Genomic DNA, 16,839 nt, shown 5'->3' with positions numbered 1-16,839 from the left:
TCCAGATGTCAGACAAGACTCAAAAGGGACAAAAAGGGACAGCTGTGGGGCTGCTCAGGACAGGCCTACACTGATAACTGGAGGGTCAGGATGGGGAGAGCGGTGGGAGGATCAGGGGGAGGGATGGAGGAGCGCAGGGATGGAGGGAGGGTTGGGGAGAAGGCTGCTCCAAGGCAGCAAAGTCAGTGCTCAGGTACCCGCATCCCAGCCCTGCTGTTCTCACTCAGACTGCATCAGTTCTAATATTAAGCCCTGAATACAACAGTTTGTAACTGGAACGTGGCGCAGCACTGGGGCACTCCAGAGCACAGGGCTCAGAAAAAATACACACCTTCTGACAGCCCCTGGTGGGAACACGACAAATCCCACCCCAGCAAGGGGAAAGAGAGCATCCCTTCACCATTGGCTTGTTAAGGAACCCAAGCATGACGTCTGCCTCCCCACAGACACGTGGGTGCTCTCCCTTCTCCCTTCCACCACGGGATGTTTGGCAATGCTGTGCTTTTGATCTTACAATCCCATTAACATCCCCTCTTGGAGCATCCTGTGCAGTAATGACACACACAGGTGACCTAGGGAAAATCACTTCTTTATTTTCCTTCTGTTTTAGAATCACTTTTTAACAGTTGAACAAATGAGGTTCTTCTACAAACAGTAGCTATCTCAGGAACGCTCCCACCAACAACACACACGTTCCTGCAGGTGCTTATGGACCTGGCCAGCATGGTTGGAGTGATGCTGGCACGTGAGGGTGATGATTTTCCCAACAGCAAACCACCCCTTCCGACTTTATGAATGCAATTTTCCAGCTAGACAACGTAGCTGGTTATATCTTTGGATATTCTTTCATCATTATTTTCCCTTCCTTTGCCATCCTATTAAGTTGCCTTTATCTCAACCTACAAGTTTTACCTTTTCCCAGCCCTCCCATGCTGCTGTTGGCACGACGTTACCCCCAGCAGGGCTTCCCATCTCAGCATGCCTGCAGCCCCACCTGCACAGACCCTGCCAGTAGGGGTTAAATCCCATTCACACTTATCCTTATGGATGGAGAATGCTGAGCTGCTGGGCTCACCCAGCTGCACGGCTCAAACACATCACCCCCCTTTGTTCTCTGCCAATCAACACGGACCACTCACACGCACCATCTGTCAGAGATAAACATCCCTAAGCAAGAAACTCTAAAAAAGCCAGGAGGGCAGGGTTAAACAGAAGCTCTACCCTCCTTCTCAATATCAAACTTCAGAAAGTCTATGAGAACAGGTTTGCAAACCAACACTCAGCCTGGAGGTGGGCCATGCCCACGTGGCCTTCAGCACCCGGAGATGTCTCTCGCTTTGCCCTTCCGCTGGAATCTCATGTCCAAGGGATCAAAACCACGTTGGTTGGACCCAAAGAGTGCCCAGTGTGGAGTCCTGGCTGTGTAGTCTGTGGCTGAGAAGGTCTGCGTGCCCCCACTGTCCACGTGTGCCTGCACCAGCTCCTGGAAGCGCTCGTAGTCGATCCACGTGCACCAGTCTCCATCGATCTTGAACTGGGGAAAGAACATATAGCTGAGTTAGGTTAGATTGAAGTGGGTACTTGGAGCAGATTAAACTGGGTACTTGGCTGCAGTCTTTTCCTAGACACATTAAGGTCCATGTGAAGCCATCCAGAAGCTCTAGAAGAAAACTGCTTAAAGTGGAAAAAGAAAAGCCTTTGGGCAGACAAGTAATAGGAGCTCAGTTTCTGAGCTACGTTTCACCCACGGGGTCTGGCAAAGCACACACAGGCACAGGACAGCTGCTTTCACAGAATCACAGAGCTGTAGGGGTTGGAAGGGACCTCCAGAGATCATCGAGTCCAACCCCCTGCCACAGCAGCTCCCAGCCCAGGTTGCACAGGTGGAGCCCAGGCGGGTATTGAAAGTCTCCAAAGAAGGCGATTCCACCACTCGGGTCATTTAGCACAGCTCCTACCAGCAGGTAACTTCAGGAAGGTTTGACTGGTTGGTGCTTTGCCTGAACCTTCCATCCTTTCAGGTCAGAGGGGCTCTGAGCACTGCTGGAGCTGTGGGCATCCCTGTTCATCACAGGGAGTTGGACCACATGGCCTTTAAGGAGCAACAAGGGAGCCACGTGCTTAAGGATTGGGGTGATTCTTGAAAGGGGCAGGCAGGATGCTTTTGGGAATGGGGAAAGATGAAGAGTTTTAATGACATGAATCTTCTTCCCATGCAAAGATGTTAAGAATTGCTTATTTTGACAAGCTGGGGCTGCGTTTGTCTCCCAGACCTGCTCTGCTCATTTAGCAGCAGCCCTGACTGAATCCTCAATTAGGATTTATCCGAGCTAAGAGCTTATTACGCACTTCATCCAAAAAAAAAAAATTAAAAAGAGAGGGAAAACATCCTGGCTCCCTGCTTTTCTGAAACCCGATGGCTGTGCATTTAAATGGCACTTGACTTTCTGCCCAAGAGCTAAAAGCTTTTTTGGTTGGAAAAACTGCTGATACCTGCAAAATTGCAAATCCAGCTTTGCCAATGTTCATCGGTTGCTGTGCAATTGCAGCGAGTTCGCGCAGGAGGAGTCCTTGCACAGGGCAGGGACGTGGGGCTGCAGGGAAGCAGGGAGCACAAACCCTCCAGCACCCAGGACACGAGGCTCTCACCACAAGGCAGAGCTGCTCAGCATGCAGTGAGATGTTCTGCTCACTGCCACGATGATGGGCTCAATGCCAGCGAAGGGAAACCCTTCACATAAAGAAAAGAAACGCAGCTCAGACCTGACAGTGGCTGAGGAGGTCATTCTGGGGGGGCTGCTTCCTTGAAAACCCTGGGATGTTCCAATCTCAGGAAGGGAGGGGACCCTGCAGTGCCCTTTCCCTGCAGGCAGAGCTGCAGCAGATGCCTATGCCATGCAGAGAGGCTGAGATGGGGCTCTGGCACAGAGCCCTCTGTGCCCCAGCTCCCCCAGCCCTGCAGAACAAAGGTGCTCAGCCCCATCCTTGAAGGGCAGAGGTGCTGCATTCCCCCAGCAGCCCTGGCCCCCCCACCCAGCAGAACACTGCCGCTGGGGGAAGAGCTGCCTTGTAGGCAGTGGGAGCCCAAAACGTGCTCCTGGGAGACAAGATGCTTTCTCCTTTCCAAAGCCAACTGTTCTGTTGTGCCACGGCTGTATTTCACTGCGCTATCAGATCCCACAACGTTCAACAAAGCTAACAGCATAATGGGGTAAAGATGAGCGTCTCCCACACTGAAACCGTGGGGCAATGGGGGCCACGTCCACCAGCAGAACATGGGGAAGCACTGCACCAGGTGCAAGCAAACCTGGAGCAGCACCAACCTCTGCCCCCAAACACCCCTGCACCCAGGGCACCTTGCAGGTCCTCACCCCTGAGAGTAAAGCCCTGCATGTGCCCTCTGGAGGACAAACCCCCTCTCTGGATGGAGCTGAACCTTTCCACTGCTCCCAGCATCCAACCCCCCCACCCCAAGGCTTCTGCCTACCCCTCCCATCCGGAACCTTGGCTGGGCCACCCATGGGAGACATTACACAGTTTGCTTCGGCTCCTGGCACAGCAGTGCACTGAGGCTGCTCCCCGCTCTGACTGAGCGAAGGCTGCCTGGGATTTGTTGCAAAAAGCAGATCAAATGAGACCAAATATTTTTACTGCGGTGATATCACAGCAGTAAAACACAAAGAAACGGGGCGGCCATCCCTCACGTGTGTCACAGAAACCATTTACTCTTGTGAAGGAATGAAAAACAGACCAATGTGGGGTGGGGTGCAACAGCCCATGAGATTTACAGATGGGCTTTTAACCATTTTATGATTATTCTGCAGATAATGAAAGATTTAAGGCTCCAAACAGTTTCCCTACAGCCACATAATAGGCAAGCCACCGACAGGCACCGGTGTTCGCTCAGCCTCACACAGCAGGGTGCTGTATTGAATTCCTCACTACCTGGTTAAGTCCTTTAAGGTGATAAACACATCAGGAAAAGACAAATGGTTGGAACCCTCCCCTGGTGTTTTTTTCTTTAAGTTAACATCATAAAACGAGCAGTAAAGCTCCTTCAAGAGGTGCTGAGGCTGTGCTGACTGCAAACGGATACCCAGCACCTCCCTAGGGCTTTGAGATGATGCTGGGGTCGGTGCTCACTGTCCCCACAGCCCTCATCCCCATGTCCACAAGGTCCCACCGTGGGTTCCTCCATCCAGAATCACAGGACTTAGGTGGGAGGGGACCCTGAAGAGGCTCCAGCCCCCAACCTTGGGCAGGGCTGGCAACCACCAGAGCAGGCTGCCCAGCATCCATCCTGGCACTGACAGCGGGTGCCCAGCAATGCAAAACCTGATTACTGCAGATCTTATAGTACTGGAAAAATGAGAGAAGACAATGAGGGGGGAACTCACTGCGGCCTTGAAGTCAGCAGAAAGCACGTGGTCAGAGATTGGGGTCAGACAGCTGTGCCCACCCTGAGCATCACCTCTGTGCCTCCAAGGCAAGTCCTGAGAGCTGTGAAGTAGTATCAGCACAACAGCAGAGCTGCAGCACTCTGGGTATATTCACTATGGTGGATCCAAACAGGAAATTTCCTTAAATCAGCTCCTGCAGAACTTTTGGAGCTGTCTGTTTAGTCTGTACAGAGAGGAGATTTCACCCCATAAACCCACCAACATTCAAGATGAAGCACCATGCTTCATATTTCTTACCAACCCACTTGCATAAACAATTTGGGGGCCTAAAGATGTACGGGACAATTTACTACATTGGCCCAGACATGTGTAATCACCAAGAAATAAACACGGGGTGGATGTAAAGTGATGAAATAGAGAAGAGCGGCTGAAATAGTGACACGAAACACCAAGGCTGAGGGGTGGAAGTCAGCCCGAGCCCAAGGAGCTTGTCCTAACGAGGACTGTGCTGCATTCCCCTTGGATTAAACAGGCTGCTCCTATGCACTTGGTCACTCTGCTCCTTCCCTACTGAGATATGTGTGCTCCCAGGCCAGCACGGCACAGCATGGGCAGCATCAGTGGGGAGCAGGGCAGGTCCTGCCCTGGCTCTTTGGCTGCTTGCAGCTGTGCAGGCAAACACACACATCTAGTGGTGCAACAGATGGTTCCTTCCCCAGGCACAGGCGTTGTGTTTAACAGCTAAACACAGCGGTTTTATACGCAGCTTAAAGACCACACAAAAACCCATCAGTGGCAAGCAGGGAAAACAGGGCATGGCTGCAGTGACACGGGCTCTGGAGCAGCACTGCACGGGAGGGTGTTTAGATCCCTTAACAGCTTTTCCAGTTTCGATTCCCAGCATTTAAAAAACTGCTTGTGGCCAATACTTCAACCAACACTTGTTTCGCTTTGCACGTAGCGTGAGACATTAAAGAGCCTTTTGCAAGAGCAAATCTCAGCAGCAGAGCTCCTGCGAGGTCAGCAGCGTGGATGCTTCCTTCCTTCGTCTGCACTTCCATGTCGCGACAACCGCATCCAACCCGGAGCTGGCTCAGCTCCCCACGTTTGGAAGGGATTAGGTCCTCTTCCTTTTCTCTCTTGCACGGCTGCCTGCAGCATGGTGACCTTGCTCCCGGCGCTGCAGCTTCCCCAGCAAACTGCTGCTCCATCCACAGAGGTAAATGGGTTAAAAAAAAATCCTTCTCGTTAAGGGAAGCAATGAATTCAGAGCCTGCAGCACAACACTCCCAGTGCTGTCTGGGCCTTGAGAAGCACGGAGGGATTGAAAAAAGCCAACACTACTCCCCTCCATTTATATTCCTCAAGAAGAAAGGAAATCTTTGGAAAGGCAGACAGGTATCTCAAGTTTGTGCTCCAGCAGCCTCCCTTGCTGAGCCCCAGTATATCCTTTTACTAATAATGAAAAGGCACTCTTCTGGGGAGATGGAAGGGGGCTTTGTGCTTCTGCCCTTAAGAAAGTGGGTGTGTTGGGTTTTTTTTGTTCCTTTTAGTTCCTCCCTACCATATTTATGCTCTTGGAAGTCAAAGCTAAGGCCGTGTGCTTCCCAGCACCCACACAGCCCTCTGCCAGAGGCACAGGCTGCATCCCCACTGCAAACTTCATCAATCCGCAGCGGTATCAGACTCGGAATAAGGAAATAATTCTGTCTGGGAACGGCCACGCTGAAGCCAGCACCCAACACTGCTGTCACTGCCACCAGAGAGCGGGGCCACTCACATCAGTCCCGAGGAGACAGCACAGAGAACCCGTCTGCAAAGCAGACGTGATGGGGCGCGCGCACATCTGGGTTTTCCATAGCACACAGGGGCCGTGGGCTGTCTAGACGGTGCAGCTGCGCTCTTGCACACAGGAGGAATTTCAATATTGCAGGCACAGAGGCAGAGAACAAGGCTGGGATGGGACGGCTCCCTGCTGCCTCCAGGGATGGGTCTTCGAGGCCTCACCTTCACAGTTCCCTTGCGAGTGGCACGGCCCCACTTTCAGCTCCACGTCACTTTTCAGGGCCGTGTGGCTTTGCAACGTTTGAGAGCTCCTGGTTCTCTACAGAAAAGAGGTGCAGGATGATGCCCCATGGGATGTGCAGCTCAGGAAGGAGTTCTGATGTGCAATGCGGCCGCTTTCAGCTCAGGGTTTTATACTGCTGCTCTGTGCCCAGAAGGGAGGCAGCTGGAAAACGATCCCTAGGATCGTGGTTCTGAGCTCCTTCGTGTAAACCTGAAGGCAGATGGTCACTCCAATCAGCACAGCAGCTCCTGCACACTCACACAGTTACTGAATGCACTGCGTGCACACACTGCACACACTGGCACTGTGCAACCGCGATGTGTTCTTCTGTCACTACAAAGCCCTCCGAAGTCAAACAAATAATTCATTATACCATTACATGCAGTTCCTTGTCTAATTAAAGCTTGCAATTATTTAGGGCTCCTTTTATTCAACCGCAGAAGTGACAGAACTGGAGTCATTCCAGAAAAAAAGGGAAATACTGTTATTAATCCTAAACAGGGTTATACAGCTTGCTAAGAGCTATAAATATTTCTCTTTCTCGTTACCAACCGTAACCTCAAGCTCTGGGTTGGAGAAATTAAGCTTGTTAAGTTACAAAACAGGAGGCTGCAACCAGCCCATCTGCAGCACGCAGCCCTGCAGGAGATGGAGCACCTTGCAGTGCTGCAGTCACGCTGGGAAGTGGGACTGTGGCCCCAGACACTCGTGGGACAGCTGCTCTGCTTCTATTTATTACATCTAATCTTGTGTGAGCTGTTCTAAAGAAAAGGCTCCTTATTGCAGGGTGGTTTTTTTTTATTTTTAATCTGTGCCTGCTGCTGAGCTGAACAACTCATCTGCCAATTACACTGGCGCTGCATCCAGACAGTTTTAATTCCTGTGGATGAAAAATGGATTACCTGAGCAGAGCTGTGATCTTCTTTTAATAACTAAAAGATCAAGCACAGCACAGCCACCTTCCTATTTGGTAAGGGTGGAACAAACCTCCAAACCCATGAGATGTCACAGCACAGTCAGGCTGCACTCTGGATACTCAGATGTGTCTTGCAATGGGGAGCAACCATGTCCTGCATGCAGCGCAAGCATCAGGACGTGGTTTGGGTAACACTCACATAACCTTTGAGATAACAGGCACATTTACCAGGTTGGATGGGATACTAGGCAACTTGGTCTAGCTCCCAGATCTGGAGGTTGGTGGCCCTGCGGATGGAACTTGATGATCCTTGGGGTCCCTTCCAACCCAAAGCATTCGATGTTTCTATGACTCTGGATCTGGGATGCAGGATCACAGGGACAGCTTGCACTCTCCAAATGATTCTCAAGGCAGGAAGGAAATAATAAGCGATGGACTATTTTTCTCTGATGCAACCCTTGTTACGAGATCTGCAGCTGGTAGTTAAGTGCTTCCTTTTCCTCCCTAAATATAGATGAAATGCTCAGCATGGAACGTCAGTGCCTTTCACCCGGCCTCTTGAGCCTCCTGCAAGCACAGCCGGGATGTCAAGTCCCTGTGTCCCACCAGAGCCCCCAAGGACAGCTCTAAAAATGGGGGAGGAGAAGGTTGATTTGGTGTCTGCTGGGGAGATCTCTTGGCTGATGGACTGTGATGAGCACCACTGAGCAGGCCGCCATCTCCACCCATTCGTTTCCATCCAAAGCACCCAAGACACAGCAGGTGCCAGCCAACAGCTCCCGAAGTCAAGGAGCTGTGGGTGTAATTGAGGTGTGTTATCCCCCTGATGTGTGTCCAGACACACCAACCCTTCAATACCAGAGTTCCAAATTATTCCTATTAGAATTGTTTGAAAACCTCCAGTCTCAGATCAAGCAGAATCCAGCAAAATAAATCACATTTTTGAATGATTTTTATTACCTTTTCCCTGCAACCCCTTAACTCTTTAAAGACACCTTTGATTTTGCAATTACTCACCGCAGTTTGATCCTTCCCAGAGCACACGTTTTCTGCAAATAATATACACTGACAAATTTTATTCTCCACTGGAGCCTGAAATTCTGAATTAAACGTAATAGAAATAAATTTATTTTTTATTAGTTGTTTTAGTACCGAGTATAGATTGTTTCCAAAAGACGCCCTCTCCTAATGGCTCTGGAAAGCAAAGCAGCTGTTGAATTCCTCCTGGGCTGGTATCAATCTGTGCTTGTTACTAACGGTGTAACTTGAATTATGCATCGATAACTGAAGTGGCAATCTGTTTCCTTTCTTTTCCTGGGCCTTGCACCTCAGAGAAGAATTTTCTGCGCTCAAGGATTTGCTCAGGCACAGTTGCCAGTGGCAACAACCAAGACAGACTGTAAAAACAGCAACCCGAAGGTGACTCGAAACAACAAAAAAAAGTGCCAGGTATTGTGCTTTACTCTGCTCCTCTACATCTGTTCCCATAAAGCAGCAAACCAAGGAAACAAAAGTTCTGCAACTGGACATAAGTTTCCAGCAATGAGATTCTACTTGTTTTAAAACACTGACTCAAAGTATTTCAGACCTTCTGCAAGCAGTGATTTTAAGCAGTTCCTCCCTGTGTGTACACGTTTTTTTTGTTTCAAGTCACCTTCGGGTTGCTGTTTTTACAGTGTCTTGGTTGTTGCCACTGGGGTCAGAACTGTCTCGTGTGTAAACTAAAATCAGATCTGCAGTCAAGAAAGGGGAGACAGAGAGCATGTGACTTCATCAAATAGGAGCAAAGTATGTGCAAAGCAAAAGCACTGCAACTAGCACAGAACCTGCTCCACCTAGACAGCAAGTTACTCATTTCTTATCTTTCTGTTGAGCTTGGAAAACCAAGGTATTTTTCATATCCTGCATCTTGTAAAATTACTTACCTTTTGGCATTCCACTTGCATCTCCAGTTGTGTTGGTGCTCAGGAAGGAACCCAAATTTCAAGCACGTTTTACATACCTGGTCTGTGAGACATGGGTGGCCTGCAAAGCTCCCCAGGACATGAGGGCTGCCACCAGATAGCAGCTCCACAACCTCTTGTCCACCATCAGGATGGAGAAACTGTTTTGCAGAAAAGCAGTTCAACAGAGGCAAGCAGACAGGTAGACATCCATCTATCAATCTGGTTTTTTTTTGTTAAAATTACCTCTCCAAAAGAAGAAAAATAAGTTATTCCGGCTCTGGTTGAAGACAGTAAGGAGATGTAGAGCTCTGACAGGTATTGCAAAGATCAGGAGGAGGGAAAACATAGCCTATCCTTACCTATCCTACCTAGCCTTATCTGAAGCACCACTTCCCTACTGAGCTCAATACACCACTGCAAAACGTGATGAAGAAAAATAAGGAAATGAGACAAAATCAGCTGAGCCAACAAGATTTCATGGAATCACAGGGTTTGCTCTTGCCTTTCTCAAAATACAAGGCAGGGAGTGTGATGAAGCACAAGTGATGCTGCAACGAGCCCTTCCTGGGCCTGTCACATTTCCTTTTTGTATTGCTGTGGCCATGAATTACCACCACCCCCTGAAACCTGTGATTTCATGAACTCTCTGCAATACCCATTGTGCATTTCCACGCCCTCCTAGAAGGATTCAGCTTAATTAGAGAGGAAAAGCAGTGGGAAGAAGGCAAAATGCACGTCCCTCCAAGGACGCAGCAGGGTGCCAGGTCTCGCAGCGGGCACGGAAGACTCTCACCTTTTTGTGAGCTATCAGGAGGCAGTTGGAGTGCTCGTGCTCGCAGGCGATGCCGTAGTCTGGGAGGAGCTGGGCCAGCTCCTGGACGAAGCGCACGACTTCCTCGTGCCAGGGGACGTTGGCCATGGTGAGGCTGCTGGCCGAGCTGTCGCCGCAGTACGTCACACCCTGGGGAGAAACAAGGGGACAGTCAGCAGCAGCTCAGGGCTTTAAGGTCGGGTCTGTTTTGCCCTCCCTCATTCATGGAAAAGAATGCAGATTCAGAGACAGCCTCAAATCTTGCTGTCCCTTGGTGTGCTGGAAGCTGTGTGCTCAGCCATCCCCAGCAGTGGTGCCCATGCAACAAGAGTCAAGGAAGCACAACCTGGGCTACGTGCTTCTGCAGCTGCTATCTTGCATATCTGGAGCAAAGCACTCAACGTTCCTTACTTAATTGTCTGGACCTGGAGATCTCAAGGTTCTTCCCAACTATTCACCTTTTTGTAGACAAAACAGGATCCTCCCCCCTTTGTGGAAGGGAGGCATAAGCAAATCACTGTGCCTCCATGAGTCCATGTGCAGAGACCCATGGGGCAGCAAAGTCAGTGCTGGCAGAGATGTGGCTCACTGGGAGAAGGGAGCAGCTTGAGCCAGGAGCATGAAGACACCCTTCTTTCCAAAGCAAGTGGGGAAATGACACCCACAAGTGGAAGCTGGAAGCTCGAGAAGACAAAGTCGCTGCTAACTTTGGGCTCCTCATTTTGAGATTTGCTATTATTTTAATTTGGAGATCTGGTCACTTGAATGACCTCCATCACCAATTTAAGTCTTAGTCGTGCCCTCAATTTCACTTCTGCCTTGCTCTATCTCTAATTGCATTAGTGAAATTCTCCTAAATTAGCTCAACCATACATGGCTTGCTGAAGTGTGGTTTTGCTTATTTCTGCCCTTCCTGACAGAATTAGTTGTGGGCTGATGGGACTGGCTGGGCCTGCCCTGCCTCAGCACAGGTCACAAGCTCGTTAGGAAGCCTGTCTCTGCTTCCAGATAAAAGTCCAGGTCCCCTGAACTCACCACCTCTACTCCCTGGCCACGCTGTTTTATTCCAAGTACAAAATCCCATCAAGCATGGCTCTTTACAACAGAGCGCACACGATTTTATGGATGATTACGTTCAGTGTGCTCACGTTTTCCCTCTGAAGAACACTTCCATCTCTCCTATGTGGCATTTGCACCCACATCATGTTTATGGCACCTGTGCTCATTCAGCAACATCAAAGTCAAACACGTCGTGCCCAATAAACACAGACAGACCCTTTGCAAACACAGCTAGAGCGAGGTGAACCACACTGCAAGGCAGATGCTTAAAGAGGGTGACAAAGAAACAGATTCACGCTAATTATGAACCGTACAGGTTTTGGAAGCAATTACTTTCTCCCTTAAATTTACGACTGCCCTCCTCTATCAATCTGCCCAAGCAAGGGATATTAAAGCTGTGCCATAACTCAGCGCTGGGGCGGGAGCAGGTTGGCTGTGCACAACAGCAGCCGAGTCAGGGGAGCACTAAATAGGGAAGCTCATTAATTTTTTAAGCCCGGCTCTGAAAGTCTGAAAAAGACTTTAAGTGTTCTCATATGAGAGCAGCAACTAATAGGGTTCGTATCTCTGAGGTTCAGCTGTACAGGCACAGCTCCGTACAGCGATCCCGTCCCTCGCTCATCATGCAGACGATGACTGGAGCAGCATGAAGAACGGATGACTTACAGAGGGGGAAGATTCTGAGGAAGCTACAACATGACTCATTCTTTTCATAAACTTCAAAAGAGATCATTTACAGGGAAAGAAAGCACGGTGGCAAATGGAATAACTAAGTGCTCGGATGGCTGATTAATTCCCGCGCGCAAATCAATGAAAATCAGCTTAGCAGCACACCAAATGAAAGAACGTCAGCTTTCAACTTCCCCAACTTCTTAAAACTTGAGTTAATTAAGAGCTCTGATACCACTTAAAAGATGTGAACAGTTGATTAGGGCGGTTATGTTATATTTGTCAGTAATACACGGAGGCAGTTATTAAGACCTCAAGTATTAAAAAGGAAACCATTCTCTTGTACACCCCGGTGCTTATGCCAAATTCCCTGCAGTAGAAACATCATGCTGTCTCAATTAGTATTTAATACTGATTCTTTAGCATCTTCCTCGTGGCACACAGCTTTGGACAGATACCTGGAAATGCAGAAAGCATCTCAGATATTCCCGGTTACGCTGGTGGGAAAGCGGAGCACCAAGCATGCAAGGAATTTACGTGCTGCTGTGACAGAGAAGGGAGTGCACAACGCCTCCAAGCAGCACTTCCAACTTAACTGCTGAATGAGAGAATGCGTTATTATTATTGTTATTATTTCTTTTTTTTAATACTCCAAAGCCCACAAATTATACATGTGCTCAATTGAGGCTTCTGTGAATTAACAGAAGCAGAGTGTTGGCCAAGCATCCCTGGACTACAGAGCTCCAGGCGCAGGGCAGCCCGGCCCCAAGACGAACATAAAAACCCTCAAATGACATGCTGATAGATTGCACACCCTGCAATAAAAATGCTTATGATTCGAGCAACAGCGATGTCCAAATTATATACACAAGCTCTCATGCATGTCTGCTCCTTGCTGGAACGGATCTGGCCTCGTCGGCTGCTCTTTGTTTTTAATAGTCACTTTCAAGCTGATTTAACAAAGGACGTTGGTTTATTTGTGTCAGTTAAATCTGAAGAGCAGAGATGGCAATGGTTAGTTCCGCAGCATAACCCCAACATTTATCGCCAGCTCTCCAGACGCACTGCACGTCCCTGCAGAGCCGTGCTCCAGCAGCCCATAAATCTGCACAGCTCCCTTCAGTCCCAAGGAGCGCCGCGTAAATGCTGAGCTCAGAAATGCTGGGTGCAAACTCTCCTCACAAGCCATTGCCACGCATTCTGCTTCCCACTTCCTTTGGATGCTAACCTTTATTTAAGCATGAGAGCCACCTACCGAAGCTTGGATTTGCACCTGGGCTCCAAAACTTCCTCCTCGATTTCAGAAAGGCCTTTCTAACTAAATGCAGGCTGGCCTCAAGATTGGCTTTTCAATGGAACAATGTGGCAGCTTCACTTCCACACTCGAGATTTAATCTCTCACCTGTGTTTGCAGAGAAGCTTGTTATCAGGCCTTGGTAGGTGCTCCAGGCACGAAGAGCACACTGCTGCCAAGCCAAACACCTCACATACGTCTATTAGCAACTTCTAGCTGAACCAGCAGAAACAGCAAGCTGGCTCCCTGCCTCTCTCATCCAGATGTTAATAATTAAGGCACCAGAGGCTGCTCAGCACCTATCCAAAGCAGCCCCGTGCAGGGATGCTAGCAGACCTACAGCTGGGGAGAATGCCACGTGGACACTGCCGTGCTGTTTTTTTTCTTTTCCAAGCTCTTATATGTGGCTTGGATTTGTTTTATAGCAAGCATGAGGACAGGTGATTTTTAACTTTGTCTTCTCTTCATCTAAATGCAGACTGGAATGGCACCAAGGCTTGGAACAGCTCTTTGACAGGTGGGGCAATTGCCTACTGGCGCATGTAATTAAAAACTCATTAAAGCAGAGCTCATTTTCCTCATTATTTTAAGCACTTAAGTCATCTTTACTGTTTAAGATGACAAGAGTGAACAGTGTGGGAGAGAGCTGTCCCTCTGGTCCTTCCTCCCAGACATTTACTGGGTCACTTTAATTTCACAGCAAAGCCTCAGATGCCAAGAGCTGAAGCTGCAGCCCAGAGCCTTGTCCTTAGCCCTGCAGGACACGAGCCCAGCCCCAGGCACCAGGGACAGGTGCTTTCAGGCAGCTGAAAGCTGATGGGAGGAAAGCTGAAGAAATTCTGTGCGGTGCCAGGAATCTCCACTGCCCTGCCCAAGCACCACAGTGCAAGCAGTCCTTGAGCAGAGGACAAACCAGGCAGGCTCTTGCATTCCCCTTCTAAATAGTTCTGCTCCTTTGGTTAAAGAATGTAGGTGGCAACATACTGTGTGTTAACCAAAGCCTCCAGCTTTTAAAACAGACAGTGTTCTGCAATGCTTGCCATTGTAAAAAGATGAGTTGCATGGTCTGCGTCCTAAATACAACCATAAACCTTGTTTAACTGCAATAGCAATGGCAAGGTACTAAAACAGACTAAAGCTCTAAAAAAAATCATTGTGTATTTAATATCCACAACCGACTCTTCTTTTCCTCGGGTTCTGCACACCAGCAATCACTGCTAACTTCTATTGGCTTAAGTAAGAGAATAGGGTCCTGCAGAGTTCCACTGCTGTAAGATACTCATGTAAATGAGAACAAGTATTAAGCCCTGCAAGAATCTAAATCTCTACCCACTCCACCTCATGAGCCTCTCCGGAGCAACAGGGGATTAGCTACATTCATTTTAAATGAACGTCATTTATCTCAAGTATTTAACCAGGAAATCCCACAGAGATGAGCCTCGTCTTCTGGCAGACGCTTCACAGGATCTCGTAATGTTTGTTGTTTATTTGCTTCCAGCAGGACCTGGGCTTTGCCTTTTTCACCTGTCTCACGGAGGTTGTGAAGAAACAGAACAGGTCCTAACTACATGCCACTCAGATTCATTAACACCTGGCTCCTGCATGACAGCATCTCATGCACAAGCTTGGGAGTGGCATCAATATCAGGTCTGTTTAAATGCAACCCAGTTCCAGCCAAATTCACAGGTCCAGAAAGCCACCAAAAAAATTTCTGACTTTTTAAAGGGATGTTTTTCCACCAAAAGCTGAGAGGGAAGGCAGGCTCCCTCCCCACCACCCCCAGCCTAAGCATGCCAACTAGCAGAGACGAGGGAAACGTGTGCTGCATCCTTTGGAAAGGCTTCACCCCGAGTTCTGTGTGTCACTAAGCTCTTGGGATTTCCAAGACACGAGACTTTCCTTGTGCCACCTGCAGAGGGCTTCTGTGGCCACAGCACAACACCTGGCCACACGAGGAGGAAGAAACTGAGGCACAATGGACACTCAAGAGGGCAAAGCACAAGCTGGCCAAGGTCAGCATCCTGCCAGACCCAGGGCTGGGAGAAGCTGGTCCTGCAGCACTCTGTCAGGCTCCTATTCCTGCTGGAATATCTCTGAAAATACTCCATTTAGATCCAAGCAGACTGCTCGCTGCTTTAGTTCAGTGAAACTGGAGGGCAGGCACTTTTTAAAAATAAAAGAAAAAGAATTAAAAACGAAAAACTGCTAACTCAGCACACAAAAAAATCCCAAACCCACCCAATAGCACATGGCCAGCACCGTGAACACCCGCCTGCCTTGCTGGCCCTGTGCCCCGAGTGCCCCACAGCCTGCTGCATGTGGGTCCATGCTCCCAATGGAAGCAGAGCAGGCAGCAGCGTGGCCCAGCTGGGTAAGTGCCCGGGGAACACCTCTGACCACCTCGAGGGGCTTCTTCCTCACCTGCTCCCTGCAGCCGTGGCGTGGTTCTGCTAGGAAAGGCTTGCTGACAATGCTGATCTCCCCACTGCTGTCAGGCAGAGGGACCCTGCAGCCCTGCAGGCAGATGTTCACCCTGGAGAGTGCTGGGGGGAACCTGCACTCCAACACTGATTAACTTACACCTGTTTCATTTGACTAATTAAAGCCTCTGCACGTGACAGAGCAGTAGAAGCAGAGTGTACAGGGCCTCCCCTCTTCTCTGTCCTCCTCACTGCTGTGCCACCAGGCTGCGCTGAGACAGGGAGCAGATACAGGCTGGGAGGGTCCCACAGCAGCAGTTCTGCCAGCAGGTTTTATTTGAGGGACACGAACCAGGCATCATAAAGCCACGTTTTTTGTCCCAAACTGCACCCAACATCTTATTCTGTATTAAGCTATCAGCAGCACACTCAAAGGGAACACTCAATATCGACGAGATCAGAAAGCTTTGGGTTTTGTTTCGTAAGGAAGTTGCAGCAAACCCTGGATGCTTCTTCAAGGCAGCAGTAAAAAAAGGTTTCAAAAAGGAGAAAAGAAAAAGGCAAGAGAAAAATAAAGGAAAGGGCAGAAGCAATGGAGCTGAGCACATACAGACCAAGGTAGATGTGCTGGTCTGCAGGGGAGCTGCTGGAAGGAAATACTGGTAATGATTTTTTGCACAACGCATTGTGATTTGTCTTTTTTATGTTCTCTATATACTAAATTGATTAATCCCGAGATAAAGCACCTCCTGCCCTCCTGTATCTCATGAGCTGCTGTTAGCAGCTCCTCCAGGCCCCGGGGCACTATATCTTCCCATTTTGCACAGCCTGATCAATTCCACACCAACGAGGCACACATTATCACTTTTCCCCCCGGCAGAATTTGAGTCCAGGATGGGAAGAATAATACCACAAACTATCAGTTTGTTCCGGAGTATTTTGCTTATAATGTCGGTTGACATAAAAGAAGCAAGTCTAAAACTATTTATCTGTCTCTGCTTTCATGAGGAATACAAAAAAGACCCGGGGTTACGATTCTGTTGGGCAGAAATTGATGCCTGCTGCTACAAGGCTGGTCGTACAGAACACTAAGGACTACACCAAAGACACACATTATGTATCAGAAACTTGTCTGCCTCACATTAAAAGCAAGAGATGTGCTCCCCATGCCTCAGTGAAACCTCTGGAAGAACCGTGTTTGATCACATAACGCTAATGCTCTGTATGTAGGAAAATGGGGAGGAGAAAGGGAAAAT

General features: G+C 49.0%; 1 protein-coding gene across 2 annotated transcripts in view; it reads right to left on the bottom strand.

Annotated features, from left to right (window-relative positions):
- Window positions 1-936: 936 nt before the first annotated feature.
- The window catches only part of TYW1B (tRNA-yW synthesizing protein 1 homolog B), a 74,525-nt gene continuing 58,622 nt past the window's right edge, over window positions 937-16,839 (bottom strand). For both annotated transcript variants that reach the window (XM_065731690.1, XM_065731693.1), the window contains 2 exons: window positions 10,124-10,291; window positions 937-1,534 (listed from right to left, as the gene is read on the bottom strand). In XM_065731690.1, coding sequence (XP_065587762.1) covers window positions 1,313-1,534; window positions 10,124-10,291 — 390 coding nt within the window. In that variant the 3' untranslated portion in view covers window positions 937-1,312. The remainder of the gene's footprint in view (window positions 1,535-10,123; window positions 10,292-16,839) is intronic.

This window comes from Cyrtonyx montezumae, unplaced genomic scaffold (genome assembly GCF_038088225.1).
Source record: "Cyrtonyx montezumae isolate F1298 unplaced genomic scaffold, pur_monq_1.0 scaffold_15, whole genome shotgun sequence".
Taxonomy (NCBI): Eukaryota; Metazoa; Chordata; class Aves; order Galliformes; family Odontophoridae; genus Cyrtonyx; species Cyrtonyx montezumae.
Note: the sequence above shows the minus strand (reverse complement) of the source record. Positions and strands in the feature narration are given on the sequence as shown.